This window comes from Stegostoma tigrinum, chromosome 12, assembly GCF_030684315.1.
Source record: "Stegostoma tigrinum isolate sSteTig4 chromosome 12, sSteTig4.hap1, whole genome shotgun sequence".
NCBI classification, from domain to species: domain Eukaryota; kingdom Metazoa; phylum Chordata; class Chondrichthyes; order Orectolobiformes; family Stegostomatidae; genus Stegostoma; species Stegostoma tigrinum.
In genome coordinates, this window is record NC_081365.1 from 44,274,397 (window position 1) to 44,290,401 (window position 16,005).

Below are 16,005 nucleotides of genomic sequence, written 5' to 3' on the forward strand. Positions count from 1 at the left end.
GCAAAGATGATTCTCGAAAGGAGTGAGAGAGACAGGGTAGTTGTCATGGGGGACTTCACCTTTCCAAATATTGACTGGGAACACTATAGTTCGAGAACTATAGATGGGTCAGTTTTTGTCCAGTGTGTGCAGGAGGGCTTCCTGACACAGTATGTGGAGAGGCCAACAAGGGGAGAAGCCACATTAGATTTGGTACTGGGTAGTGAGCCTGGCCAGGTGTTAGATTTGGAAGTAGGTGAGCACTTTGGTGATAGCGATCACAATTCTGTTATGTTTACTTTAGTGATGGAAAGGGATACCACTGGGCAAGAGTTATAGCTGGGGGAAAGGCAATTACGATGAGATTAGGCAAGATTTAGGGAGCATAGGATGGGGAAGGAAACTGCAGGGGATAGGCACATTAGAAATGTGGAGCTTATTCAAGGAAAAGCTCCTGTGTCTCCTAGATAAGTATGTACCTGTTAGGCAGGGAGGAAGCTGTAGAGCGTGGGAGCCGTGGTTTATGAAGGAGGTGGAATCTCTGGTCAAGAGGAAGAAGAAGGCTTATGTTAGGATGAGATGTGAAGACTCAGGGCGCTTGAGGGCTACGAGGTAGCCAGGAAAGACCTGAAGAGAGAGCTCAGAAGAGCCAGGAGGAGACATGAGAAGTTGTTGGCAGATAGGATCAGGGTAAACCCTAAGACTTTCTATAGGTTTTTAAGGAATAAAAGAACGACGAAAGTAAGATTAGGCCCAATCACGGATAGTAGTGGTAAGTTGTGTGTGGAGTCTGAGGAGATAGGGGAAGCACTAAATGAATATTTTTCAACAGTATTCACTCTAGAAAATGACAATGTTGTCGAGGAGAATACTGAGATACAGGCTACTAGACTAGGTGGGATTGAGGTTCACAAGGAAGAGGTGTTCGAAATCCTACAGAGGGTGAAGATAGAGAAGTCCCCTGGGCCGGATGGGATTTATCCTAGGATCCTCTGGGAAGCCAGGGAGGAGATTGCCGAGCCTTTGGCATTGATCTTTAACTCGTCATTGTCTACAGGAATAGTGCCAGATGACTGGAGGATAGCAAATGTGGTTCCCCCGTTCAAGAAGGGGAGTAGAGGCAATCCTGGTAATTATAGACCAATGAGCCTTACCTCAGTTGTTGGTAAAGTGTTGGAAAAGGCTATAAGGGATAGGATTTATAATCATCTAGAAAAGAATAAATTGATTAGGGATAGTCAGCATGGCCTTGTGAAGGGAAGGTCATGCCTCAAACCTTATTGAGTTCTTTGAGAAGGTGACCAAACAGGTAGATGAGAGTAAACCGTTTGATGTGGTGTATATGGATTTCAGCAAGGCGTTCGATAAGGTTCCCCACAGTAAGCTATTGCACAAAATGCGGAGGAATGGAATTGTGGGAGATATAGCAGTTTGGATCAGAAATTGGCTTGCTGAAAGAAGACAGACGGTGGTAGTTGATAGGAAATGTTCATCCTGGAGAGCAGTTACTAGTGGTGTACCGCAAGGGTCGGTGTTGGGCCCACTGCTGTTTGTCATTTTTATAAATGACCTGGATGAGGGCATATAAGGATGGGTTAGTAAATTTGCAGACGACACTAAGGTCGGTGGAGTTGTGGATAGTGACTAAGGATGCTGTAGGTTGCAGAGAGACGTAGATAAGCTGCAGAGCTGGGCTGGGAGGTGGCAAATGAAGTTTAATGCAGACAAGTGTGAGGTGATGCACTTTGGTAGGAGTAACCGGAAGGCAAAGTACAGGACTAATGGTAAGATTCTTAGTAGTGTAGATGAGCAGAGAGATCTCGGTGTCCATGTACACAGATCCTTGAAAGTTGCCACCCAGGTTGACAGGGCTGTTAAGAAGGCGTACAGTGTTTTAGCTTTTATTAATAGAGGGATCGAGTTCTGGAACCAAGAGGTTATGCTGCAGCTGTACAAAACTCTGGTGCAGCTGCACTTGGAGTATTGCGTACAGTTCTGGTCACCGCATTATAAGAAGGATGTGGAAGCTTTGGAAAGGGTGCAGAGGAGATTTACTAGAATGTTGCCTGGTATGGAGGAAGGTCTTATGAGGAAAGGCTGAGGGACTTGAGGCTGTTTTCATTAGAGAGAAGAAGTTTGAGAGGTGACTTAATTGAGACATATAAAATAATCAGATTGTTAGATAGGGTGGATAGGGAGAGCCTTTTTCCTAGGATGGTGACGGCGAGCATGAGGGGGCATAGCTTTAAATTGAGGGGTGCAAGATATAGGACAGATGTCAGAGGTGGTTTCTTTACTCAGAGAGTAGTAAGGGAATGGAACACTTTGCCTGCAACGGTAGTAGATTCGCCAACTTTAGGTACATTTAAGTCGTCATTGGATAAGCATATGGACGTACATGGAATAGTGTAGGTTAGATGGGCTTCAGATCGGTATGACAGGTCGGCACAACATCGAGGGCCGAAGGGCCTGTACTGTGCTGTAATGTTCTATGAGTTTTAAGATGACAAAGGATTTTACAGCTGTGCTGCTGGGTGTCAATGCTAGTGGAGACTTCAAGCTTAAGCCTGTGGTGGTGTCCCACCCTGCCAACCCACGAGCCTTGAAAGGCTACTTTAAGTCTACTCTAGGCACCTACTTTTAAGTCAAGCAAAAGAGTTGGATGACTGGGAAAATTTGTTCTGACCTTTTATTGTTGCTGTTTTTGAAGAAGTTTTAGAAAATATTGCTGGAAAATGAAATGAGGATTTCAGGATTCTCCTCATCCTTGATAATGCATGAAACCATCCTCAGACCATTGGTGAGCTTTCTGAAAACATCAAAATGTGCTATTTCTCTCTCCCCCCCCCCCCCCCCCAAACACAACTTCTCTCCATCAGGGTGCAATAGTAGCTTTTAAAACTTATTATTTAAGGTACACATTTAAGAGCCTGAGGGGGATAAGGACAGTGTTCTTCAATTTTGCAAGAGCTTTAACATCAAGAATGCAATTGACATTATTGTGGAGGCCTGGGGTGATGTCAGGAAGGACTGCTTGCATGTATTTGGTGGAAGCTCCTCCCAGATTTAAAAAGCTTGATCAGTCAGAGGATTTTCCATGAATCAAAGAACATTGTGCTGATCTGGATTTGAATGTGGATGTTGAAGAGTTGCTTGAGTTCCAGTTGATCATCGACATTTTGTTGCTGAGGGGGAAGTGGAAGCTGGAGATGAAGACAAAGTCCAGGCATACAACACCATGAGAGCTTTCCGCATCTGTTTTGTCTTCGTTCCTGAGGGAAACTGAAAAGTAGTTCAAACGATTGGAGGACATTGATTACAATGCAGAGTGCAGCAGTTTGTGAAATAAGATCTTCTTTGGCACCCTATGAACTGCTTCTTCATGAATAAAGAGAAAGGGCAAAGCAGCAAAAACTGGATGCCTGTTTTAAATCAACCACCAAGAAGCAGTCAGGAGACAATGAACCACAGCCATCACTTCTGGATTAACTATTTTTTCACCCTAACCCTGTAAACAAAATTGCACCTGAAGGTGATAAGAGTGTGGAGCTGAAGGAACACAGCAGGCCAGGCAGCATCTGAGGAGCAGGAAAGTTGACGTTTCGGGTCTGGACCCTGAATTCCTCCAGCTCCACACTCTGTTATCTCTGACTCCAGCATCTGCAGTTTTTGCTGTCTCTGCACCTGGTGGTTGTGATGATGATGATAATAACTGCCAGCCCCCGCTACAACAACAGAGCTACCTCGGACCCTCCCACCCCCCCACCCCATCAAGTCATTTTGACACTTTTTGAAGAAAACGTGATTAAATTTACTGTCATTTTGTTTATTACATTTGAATTAAACATTTTTTTAGGAAAACAGAAATGCAGAGTCTTTCTTAGATGGTGGGAGATTGTGAAATGTTGATGAGCATAGGGACATGGAAGACCTCATTCATAAGTCACTGAAAACCAATCTGATCTGTAGGTGCAGCAAGCAATCCAGAGCACAAATCATACGTGGACTTTTATGAAAGAAGAGTAAACTTGCTTCACTGCTATTATTATAGGTCCTTGTTGAGACCTTAACTGGAATATTGTATACAGTTTTGATATCTTAACTAAGAAATACTATACTTGTCATGGACAGACTACAATACAGGTGCACCAGACTGGTTTCTGGTATGGTGGGATTGTCTTATGAGATGCAAATGAAGAAACTGAGCCTGTTTTCTGTAGGCTTTAGGGGATTGTGAATTGGTCTAATTGAAGCATGCAAGAAAACAAAGGAGCTAAGTCTCAAAATAAGAGGCCATTTGAGACCTACTTGTGAAGGAATTTCTTCATTGAGAAGCTTGTGAATCTCTTGAATTCTGTATCCCAGAAGGCAGTGACAGTGCAGTCGCTGATTATTTTCAAGACATAGATCAGTAGATTTCTAGAGAATAAAGATGTCAGGGATGTGAGGGTTTTGCAGGAGATGACAGTTCTGGTAAAAGATCAATCATTGTCTAGTTGAATGGGTGAGTGGACTCAGTAGGGTAAATGGCCTACTCCTTTTGCTATATGCAATGCTCCTATTGATGAAGAAGTATGAGCTTCATCTTACTGATTGACCCAGATATTGCATATACAGCAATGATCAGCCTGTGCTAACATTTCCTGGCTTAATTAAGTACAACCTTTCAGCTGTGACCATTTGACCTTAATAAATAGGAACAGGAATAGGCTATTTGGCTTCTCGAGCCTGTTACGCCACTCAAGCATCCTAATTGATCCAACATTGCCCACATCTGTATTCTTCCCTTCCCATAACCCATGATTTCCCGACTAATCACAAATCAATCTGTCTCAGCTTTAAATATACACGAGGACTCTTTTCCCCCATGGCTGTTTGTGGCAAGGAGTTCCAAAGACAGTCGATTGTATGTGATGAAATTCCTCCATACCCCAATCTTAAATTAGCACCCATTTATTTGGAGAGTATGCCTCTGGTTCTGTACTCCCTCATGAGAGGAAATATGTGCCCAGCATTTACCATGTCAAGCCCCTTAAGAATCCTGTATGTTTCAATGAGATCACCCCTCTTTTTCTGAATTCCAGTGAAGAGTGCCAAGATATTTAGCCTTTGCTCATTAGGCAATCCCTGCATACAAAGAGGTATCCTGGTAAAACTTTTCTACATAGCCTCCAGTGAAATACTATCTAAACTAAAGGGACCTAAACTGATCACAGTATTCTAGAAATGGTCTCACCGGCACTTGTGCAGTTGCAGTGAGACTTCCCTATTCTTCTTCTCCGACCCCCTTGAGATATGGACCAACATGCCATTAGCCTTCCTGATTACCTCCTGTAGCTGGGTGCTAATTTTGTGCTTCATACACAAGTACCCCCAAGTCACTGTATTGTAGCTTCCTGCAGTTTTTCTCCATTTAAATAATATTCTATTCTTTTGTTCTTCCGTCCAAAATGAGCAGTCTCACATTTCCCATGTTATACTCCGTTTCCCAATTTTTTTTGCCCAGTTACTTAACATGTTGATATTTCTCTAAACTGTTTGTATCCCTCTCGCAACCTACTTTTCCACCTATGTTTCTGCTTTTTGAAACTTTGGTTACTCTACATTTGCTTTCTTCTTGCAAATCATTAATATATACTGTGTAAGCAGTTGCTGACCCTGTGTAATCCCATTGGTTACAGATTGCTAGACTGAAAAAGTACCCCTTATACCCACTTGCTGTTTCGTGCCCATTAGCCAATTCTCTCTCTCCATGTCAATGCACCGCCTCCAAGATCATGAGTTCTTATCTTATGACTTTACTTTTTGTGAAGAACATTGTCAACTACTTTCTGGAAGTCCAAATGCGATACAACTACTGTTCTCCTCTATCCACTCTGGATAGGTTTGCTGCAAAAATCTCTAATAAATTGGTCAGACACAGCCTCTCTTTCATGAAGCCATGCTGATTCTTCCTGATTAGATTATAATTTTCCAAATGTGCTGCTACTTATTTTGCTCAGAGATGTGAGACTTCAACTTGGGTGTGCCTATCCAAGGGTAGGGACACTACCAATGTGCTGTTATTACTTCATAAAGTATTGATTCCAATACTTTTTAACAATAGAAATTAAGCTAACGGACCTCTACTTATCCATGTTTTGCCTCCCTTTTGAATAACAGAGTCACATTGGCAGTTTTCCAATCCTCTAGTATTTCACCAGAGTGCAAGGATTTTGGAAAATTGCAACCATTATCTCTGTTCCTACCTCTCTCAGGATCTTAGGCTGCAAGTCATCAGAACCAGGGCACTTATTTGCCTTTAGCACGATTATTTTGTCTGACGCTTCTTCTCCTGTGACGGTGATTGCGCTTAATTGTTCCCCCATGTCCTTTGACATCAATGAAATGTTTTGAAGTAACTTCCAAATTAGGCTGATGAGAAATATCTGTTTAACTCCTCTGCCATTCCCTTGTTTCGCAAAACTGTCTCTCAGATTCTAAGAGGCCTTTGTTCACTTTGAACTGTCTCTTCCTTTTTATATATTTGAAGAAGCTCGAGGGTTTTTATATTCCTTGCAGTAGTTTTTCTTTCAAGTTAATACTCTCCTTAACTTCTTTGGTTAGCCATCGTTCATTTATCGCTTTCTTAGTACTTTTTCTCCTTACTGGGATATACTTTTGCTGAGAGTTCTTAAATGTCTGATACTGCTTGCTTACTGTGTTTCCTGCTAATCTATCTGCCCAGTCCACTTCAACTAGGCTCATTTTAGTGTAATTCCCTTCATTTAAGTTGAACACAGTTGTTTGCAATCCAAATTTCTTATACTCAAACTAAATATTAAATGCATCATGTTATGATCATGACTTCCTTGAGGATGTTTAACCCTGAACTTATTGATTCAACCTGCTTCATCACTCATTACCAGATCCCAGAAAGTCTGTTATTTAGTTGACACTCTGTGACATTGGTGCCATCCTGTCTTGGCAGCTGTAAAATAAGACATGAAGTAACATTTTTCTTGCAAGGTTTTCAATGTGACAAATTTACCTGTGAAGATACAGGTAACTGTAAATTTGCATCAGTAAAATCAGGAATTAAGTCAGAAAGCACATTAACTCCAAGGTATGTTGACGATTATACTAAAATATTTTGATTTCCTGCCCAGATTTTCTCCTCACATTATTCGTTGTTGTGTGAATATGTTGTACTGTTACGTTTTTAATGACTTGTTCTATTTGTTTTGATTAGATCAAACGACATTAGATGATATTGAAAAGTCTGTCAATGATGAGATGAAGCGAATTATTCCTTGGATTCAACAGCTAAAGTAAGTATGAAGTGTTTTGAAGTAATTAGAAGGGAGTTAATAAGAACCAACTTTAAATGTGAAAACTACTCTTTCACCTTTGTCCTGTCAAATCTGGGCAAAACGTGTTCAGATTTATCCTTCATTTTAAGATAAAGTGTCCCTGCAGGTTTTGGCTTGGACAACAAAGATGCAGGCAATCCATGAAGCACCTTCCCACAGTCTGCACTGAGACGTTACATCTTTCAAACTTTTCGTCTCATCCAGTTGGAAACCTCTCAAAACACAAGCTATTCATCAAACTGACGCGCCTTCCTCAATATTACATTGTAAGTGCTTTTCGTTCATTAAGCATTCTTTGGTTACAGCTAAGTACTGTTTAAGAAATTATTTATGGACCTGAAATATTTAGCTTCAAGAAAATTGTTTGAAGTCATCTGTTACGTTATTTATTTACGTAGGTTACTTTTTAGTCCAAAATGGTCTGTTCTTTACTGTGTTACATTTCAATGTTTCCTACTTCAGATAGCATCACAGCTGATAACTTGGCGTTCATATCCACAATTGCCTGCTAGTCCTGTTGAGTCATTGAGAATCATAGAGCTGTGCCGCATGGAAACAGACCATTCGGTCCATGGGATAAGCTATCCTAAATAAATCCAATCCGATTTGCCAGTATTTGGTTCTAAACCCTTCCTATTCATTTACCCATGCTGATGCCTTTTAAGTGATCTAATTGTAATATCCTCCTCCTCCTCCTCTGCAGCCCAATCCATATATCCACCATCCCCTGCATGAAAATGTTGCCCCTTAGGCCCCTTTAAAATCTTTCCCCTGTCACCTTAAACCTATGCCCTCTGGTTTTGGACTCCCCTACCCTGAGGGGAAAAAAAACATGGGCTATTCACCCTACCTATTGCTACCATAATTTTGTAAACTTCTATAAGATCATCCTTCTGCCTCCAAAACAGTAGGGAAAATAGCCCCTACCTGTTCAGCCTCTCCCTACAGCTTAAATCCTCCAGCCCTGGCAACATCCTTTTAAATATTCCTGAACCCTTTCAAGTTTCACAACATCCTACAGCAGGGAAGCCAGAATTGCATGCAGCATTCAAAAGTGGCCTAACCAATGTCCTGTACAGCTGCAACATGACCTCCTAACTCCTACACTCAATGCACTGACCAATAAAGGCAAACATACCAACTGCCTCCTTCACTGTCCTGTCTACCTGCGACTCTACTATCAAGGGACAATGAACCTGCAGTCCATGCTGTCTCTTCGTTCAGCAACAGTCCCAAGGACCTTAATAAGTGCTTTCCAAAATGCAGAACCTCACGTTTATCTAAATTAAACTCCATCTGTCACTCCTTGGCCCACCGGCCCATCTGATTAAGGTCCCATTGTACTCAGAGGTAACCTCCTTCACTATCCACTACATCTCACATTTCGGTCTCATCTATAAACTTACTAACCATACCTCTTATGTTCACATCCAAATCATTTATATGAATGACAAAAGGCAGGTCCATTTATTCATATTTCTGTTTCCTCCACTCCCTACTTCCAAATCACCTCAGTAGCACAGTAATCCCAGACAAAAGAAAGCATAATTCCAAACCCCTACTATTATCCCTTGTACACTTCTGAGTAGGCAATTACAAGAGTAGATATCATCTTTTCTCTCCTGCAAGTTTCTTTCCCTGTTTTTTGAGTGCTTGCTTCAGTCAACAGTTTTCTTAAATAAATTACCTGTAATGTTGCTAAAAGTGATGTAATTTTCTTTTGCAATCCTCATTGTAAACATTTACATTTTTCATTTTTTTCTTTCAGGTTGTAGAAATGTTAGACAGGCCAGGCTTTCCTACAGAGCTACAGTATAAATATCATTTCCTCTCTGTAAGCCATGGGCTGACAGATCCAGATGATTGTCCTCCCACTGCAATTCTTTTGCAACAGTTTAAACCAGACATTGAGAAACTAGTACTGGATGCAAGACCCGGGCAGCAGGCCAAAGCTGGAGGCAAGCACAAGGTTTGGATCTTGCATTAACATAAAGGCCATGACACTTGGTGGGAAAAAATTATAAAAGTATTATTACATACAAGGAATACTCTTAATACTTCAGACAATTTACTGCATGCATTGATTTCAGTAAATGATTAAATGAAACCAGTTGCTTGCTGATTTATTTTAGTTTAACTTTTGTGCCTGTGAATAAAAATTTATACATTTGCTGAATAGAAAGTCATCCATTTGTATTAAAAATATCAGTTTTGGATTGACGTAAGATTCTGTGATAGAAGATGCAAATGCAGTGCAGTCATTGTGGAATACAAACAAAGTATTTTGGCCGAGTGGTCTTCTGATTTCACCTCTGGAATGCTGAGAGCAAAACTTTAAAGTGTGAGGACTGTATAATAAGGCTGTTAATGTCCATAGTTTTTGGAGCAAAGCTAATAGCAATTCCTGAGTGGAGTGATGTAAAGAAAGAGAGAGATTCATAATGGGGCCTCAGGATATTCTGAAAGCAGGTTTTATTATTTAACTGCCATTGTTATTAGTCTGTTAGTAAGTGTAGCAACTGCTTTGTGTAAAGCAAGCTAAAATATACAGCAAAAGAATTAACTCCTCCTTAACATCTTTAATAATTTTGACCAAGAACTTTGAACAGAACAGCAGAACGCCATGCTGTGCTTTGGAAAATGCCATGGGGGATCACTGTCCATTTGAACAGGCTTGGAGTATGATTCAAATTGTCGTGCCTCTAATAATATAGCATTCCCTCAATAAAGCTTTGAAGCATTAATGTAGTTTAAATCCTAGAATTTGAGAATTGTTTACTGAACCCTGAAAAATCTGATGTGAGTGTCCAACAGAATGGACTTACGAAGAAAGTTACTGGTAAAAGCATAAAAGGGACAGTAACAATGTGAACACAGACTGACCATTGCTCTGTTTTCTATGATATTTTCGAGCTAGGGGAATGCTTGTAGTGGAGTTCCCAGGGCTTGGTATTTGGGACCCTTGCTTTTCCTGGTGTATATTATTTTTTCATGTTTTTGGTGATTTTGGTTAGGGACAATTTCCAAGTTTGCAGGTAACGTGAAACTTGGAGAATCATGAACTGTGGAGGACAGTGTGGAACTCCCAAAAAAAAATTGACCAGTCGGTGGAGTGGCAATATAGGTGTCAGATGAGGGTCATTGCAGAGAAGTTTGAAGTATTTTTTACTTCTATCATTCAATGTTCATCCTCCCAGTGTAAAATAAGGGTTATAATTCTGAAGAGGATGCAGGAGTAGATAGTATGTACGTGCACAGATCATTGAAGTTGATAGACAAGTGGAGAAAGCAGTAAAGAAAAGATACAATGTCTTTGGCTTTTATTGATGGAGCGGATAATACAAGGGCAGGAATGATGTTGAATTCGTATAAGACATTTGTTAGACCTCAACAGGAGTGTTGTGACAAGTGATGGGTGCTGCATTATAGGAAAGTTGACCATATTGGACATTTAGTGCAGAAGTGATTTACAATGGAATGAGAAACTTAATTCTGAGGATAGATTGAACAAGCTCTGATTGTTCTGTTGTGGAGAAGGCAGCTGAGAGGAGATTTGACAAAAGCTTTCAAAATCATTGGCGAGCTTTGGTAGATATGTAGAAGCTGTTCCCAATTGTAAAAAGAACATGAATGAAAGGGCAGAGATAGTGGGAACTGCAGGTGCTGGACAATCCAAGATAACAAAGTGTGGAGCTGGTTGAACACAGCAGGCCCAGCTCCTTGGCCAGCTGTGTTCATCCAGCTCCACACTTTAGATTCCCTTTCATTCGCGATAATATTTAAAGTGATGGGCAAAAGAAACAAAGGTATGATAAGAATAATTTTTTCAATTAGTGAGTAGTTAGGTTGTGGAATGCAGTGTCTGGAAGTGTGGTGGAGGCAGGTTCAATTACCATAAGACATAGGAGTGAAAGTAAGGCCATTCGGCCCATTGGGTCCACTCTGCCATTTAAATCATGGCTGATGGGCAGTTCAACTCCATTTCCCTGCACTCTCCCCGTAGTCCTTGATTCCTTGTGAGATCAAGAATTTATCGATCTCTGCCTTGAAGGCATTTAACGTCCCAGCCTCCCCTGCACTCCGTGGCAATGCATTCCACAAACCCACCATACTCTGGCTGAAGAAATGTCTCCTCATTTCCATTTTAAATTTACCCCGTCTAATTCTAAGGCTGTGCCCACGGGTCCTAGTCTCCCTGCCTAAAGGAAACAACTTCCCAGCGTCCACCAATATGCCATACATTATCTTGTAAGTTTCTATTAGATCTCCCCTCAACCTTCTAAACACCAATGAATACAATCCCAGGATCCTTAGCTGTTCATCGTACGTTAAACCTACCATTCCAGGGATCATCCGTGTGAATCTCCGCTGGACACGCTCCAGTGCCAGTATGTCCTTCCTGAGGAGTGGGACCCAAAATTGGACACAGTATTCTAAAAGGGGCCTAACTAGAGCTTTATAAAGTCTCAGAAGCACATCACTGCTTTTATATTCCAACCCTCTTGAGATGAACGACATTACGTTCGCTTTCTTAATCATGGACGCTACCTACAAGTTAACTGTTGGAGAATCCTGGACCAACACTCCCAGATCCCTTTGTTCTTCTGCTTTACGAATTTTCTCACCATTTAGAAAATAGTGCATGCCTGTATTCTTTTTGCCAAAGTGCAAAACCTCTCATTTGCTCATGTTGAATTTCATCAGCCATTTCCTGGACCACTCTCCTAAACTGTCTAAATCTTTCTGCAGCCTCCCCACCTCCTCAGTACTACCTGCCTGTCCACCTATCTTCGTATTGTCGGCAAACTTTGCCAGAATGCCCCCAGTCCCTTCATCCAGATCATTAATATATAAAGTGAACAGCTGCGGCCCCAACACTGAACCCTGCGGGACACCATTTGTCACTGGTTGCCATTCCGAAAAAGAGTCTTTTATCCCAACTCTCTGCCTTCTGTCAGGCAGCCAATCCCTAGTCCAAGCCAGTAGCTCACCTCGAACACCATGGGCCCTCACCTTGCTGGGCAGCCTCCCGTGAGGCACCTTATCAAAGGCCTTTTGGAAGTCTAGATAGATAACATCCACTGGGTTTCCCTGGTCCAACATACTTGTTACCTCTTCAAAGAATTATGACAGGTTTGTCAGGCACGACCTCCCCTTACTAAATCCATGCTGACTTGTTCTAATCTGACCCTTTACTTCCAGGAATTTAGAAATCTCGTCCTTAACAATGGATTCTAGAATTTTACCAACAACCGAGGTTAGGCTAATCGGCCTATAATTTTCCATCTTTTGCCTTGATCCTTTCTTAAACAAGGGGGTTACAACTGCATTTTTCAAATCATCTGGGACTTTCCCTGACTCCAGTGACTTTTGAAAAATCACAACCAAAGCCTCCACTATTTCCTCAGCCACCTCCGTCAGAGCTCTAGGATGTAGCCCACCGGGGCCAGGAGATTTATCAATTTTTTTTTTAGATCTTTTTAGCTTCTCCAGCACTTTCTCTTTTGTAATGCCTACCAGACTCAACTCTGCCCCCTGACTCTCCCTAGTTGTTGGCATACTACTCATGTCTTCCATTGTGAAGACTGATGCAAAGTACTTCTTAAGCTCTTCAGCTATTTCGCTAGCCTTCCAGCATCAATTTGGAGTGGGCCCATGTCTCCTTTTGCCTCTCGTTTGTTTCTTATGTATTGAAAGAAGCTTTTACTATCATTTCTAATATTACTAGCTACCCTACATTCATATTTGATCCTCTCCTTCCTTATTTCTCTCTTTGTTATCCTCTGTCTGTTTTTGTAGCCTTCCCAATCTTCTGATTTCCCAGTGCTCTTGGCCACTTTATAGGCTGTCTCTTTCTCTTTGATACATTTCCTGACTTCCTTTGTCAGCCATGGGTGTCTAATCCCACCCCAGATAATCTTTCTTTTCTTTGGGATGAACCTCTGTACTGCGTCCTCATTGGATAAGCATATGGACGTACATGGAATAGTGTAGGTTAGATGGGCTTCAGATCGGTATGACAGGTCGCCACAACATTGAGGGCAGAAGGGCCTGTACTGTGCTGTTATGTTCTATGTTCAATTACACCCAGAAACTCGTGCCATTGTTGCTCTATTGTCTTCCCTGCTAGGCTCTGCTTCCATTCGATTTTCGTCAATTCCTCTCTCATGTCCCTGTAATTACCTTTGTTTAACTGTAACACCATTACATCCAATTTTTCCTTCTCTCTTTCAAACTGAAGACTGAACTCTACCATATTATGATCGCTGCCTCCTAAGTGTTCCCTTACTTTAAGATCTTTTATAAAGTCAGGCTCATTACATAACACTAAGTCCAGAATAGCCTGCTCCCTTGTGGGCTCCATCACAAGCTGTTCCAAAAAGCCATCCTGCAAACATTCCATGAATTCCCTTTCTTTGGATCCACCGGCAACATTATTCACCCAGTCCACCTGCATATTGAAGTCCCCCATGATCACCATGACCTTGCCTTTCTGACATGCCCTATCTATTTCCCGGTGCATCTTGCGCCCCTGATCCTGATCACTGTTAGGAGGTCTGTACATAACTCCCATTATGGCTTTTATGCCTTTGTGGTTCCTCAACCTCCTAAATTGAGGCACTGAAGCATGAGTTTATTATTAGGATAGAAATAGCATGCAAGGCTACGAAGAAAAAGTGGGAGATTAACACAAAGTAACGTGTTTTTGAAGAGCTAGTTCATGCATGATGGGCTGATTGGCTGCTGCCTGCATTATAACAATCCTGTGATTCTGTGACTTGAACAAGGCAAATGGGACATCAGAAGTGGGAAAATCCCAAGCTAGAAAGTGGGGATCAAGCAGAAAAATGGAAGACCAATTCTATGGTAACTGATGGTAATAATGGACAATTAGGATCCCAGTGTGAAACCTGGCTTGTTAAATTTCATGTTATTTGGCATTTTGACTGCCATAAGGGTTAGTCACTGAACAAATTCATAGATTAGATTTGCTAATGTCCTCTAAACAAGAGAAATGTATTATGCAACTGTTGCTTCAAAAGAAAGATATTGATTTTTAATCCTTTATCCCAACAATGTCCTTCACAGACACTCCATTGCAAAGAATTATCCCTCCCACCATACTATTTAATATCTTATTCACTAGACAAAGTCATAAACTTCTAAAGTTTTCACACGTTTTTAAACATTTTTTGTGAATTTTGGCTTATTCATGGATATGATTTTGTCTCTGCGTTACACTGACGTTTTTTTCCATTGAACTCTAAGAAAAGAGTCAGGGCCTTTTCTAACAACTTTGACTTTTAAAGGGTATGCTAGTATGGGTATTTTCTTAAGAATTTAACCTCTTCAAGCCTCTAGTCTCTCCATCAGTCTTTCTCTTTATCTTAAATCTTAATTTAGTGTTGACCTCAACCATTATGTCACTGGGTAGCTTGTTTAGTAACTCCATTTAAGTGACATGATTTCTTGGAAATGCCATTTTGGTCCAATGCTGAAGAAGAGTTTCTGACCTCAATATGTTTAGAAGTTACTTATCTTGTAAAAGTCTTAATTTTCCAAAAATCATTGGCACTTAGAGAAGTACCAATGTGACATCCCCATTCAGAAGGGTGGTAAATAGTGGATAGCTATAAACTGATTAATGAAACATCTATTGTTGGAAAAATAGTGGAATTAATTATTAAGGAAGTAACAGCAAAACATCTGGAAAATCATAATCTAAACAAGCAGAGTCAGCATTGCTTCATGAAAGGGCAATTGTGTCTGGCCAATTTATTAGCCTTTTCCAAACAAGTTTGAGTGGATAGAGAAGAACTAGTTGATGTAGAATCATAGAATCCCTAAAGTGCAGATAGAGGCAAATCAGCCCATTATGTCTGCACCAACTCTCCGAAGATCATGCCACCTAGACCACCCCCCCCCCCCCCACGCCCCCACCCCATCCACTTAACCCCACATTTAACATGGCTCATGCATCTAGCCTGCACATCCCTAGCACTATGGGGCAATTTAGCATGGCCAGTTCGCCTAACCGGCATGTCTTTGGACTGTGGGAGGAAATGGGAGCACTTGGTAAAATCAGAGAAGACATGCGAAGAACATGGAATCTCTTTGCTAACAAGTTTAGAATTAAACCCGGGTTCCTGGAGCTGAGAGACAAAAGTGCTAACCACTGTGCCATCATGCCAATTATTTGGACTACCTGAAGGAGTTCAACAAATTTTCCTAACTGAAGGTTAAGTCACAATATAACGGCCCACAGTGTTGGATGTAGTATATTGGGATGTATAGAGAATAAGTTGATGGGCAGGGAATAGTGAGTGGAGATATCGGGCACTTTTTTTTCAGGTTGCTGATCCATGACCAATGGGTTCTACAGGGATAGGCGCTAGGACAACAACAGTTTACAATATAGATTAATGAATTGGGGGAACAATGTACTCTAGCCAAATTTGTGAACGAGGGGTCTACAGTTGAGAGAATGATGTTGTAAGGCTTAGTAAGTAGACAAAATGTTGCCAAATCGAATACAATGTGGGAAAATATGAAGTTGTTAATTTTGGAAGGGAGAGCAAAAGAACAAAACATCATTTAAGTGGGGAAAAACTGCAGAAAGCTGCAACACAAAGGGATTCAGTGTATGAAAGAAACAAAGCTGGCAGTCAAGTGC

At 41.2% G+C, this 16,005-nt stretch overlaps 1 protein-coding gene across 1 annotated transcript in view; it reads left to right on the forward strand.

The window, feature by feature from the left end:
- med14 (mediator complex subunit 14) overlaps positions 1-16,005 on the forward strand; it is a 108,615-nt gene that overhangs the window by 35,640 nt on the left and 56,970 nt on the right. The window contains exons 12-14 of the mRNA XM_048540547.2: positions 7,211-7,289; positions 7,438-7,597; positions 9,100-9,300. Of these exons, the coding sequence (XP_048396504.1) occupies positions 7,211-7,289; positions 7,438-7,597; positions 9,100-9,300 (440 nt within the window). The remainder of the gene's footprint in view (positions 1-7,210; positions 7,290-7,437; positions 7,598-9,099; positions 9,301-16,005) is intronic.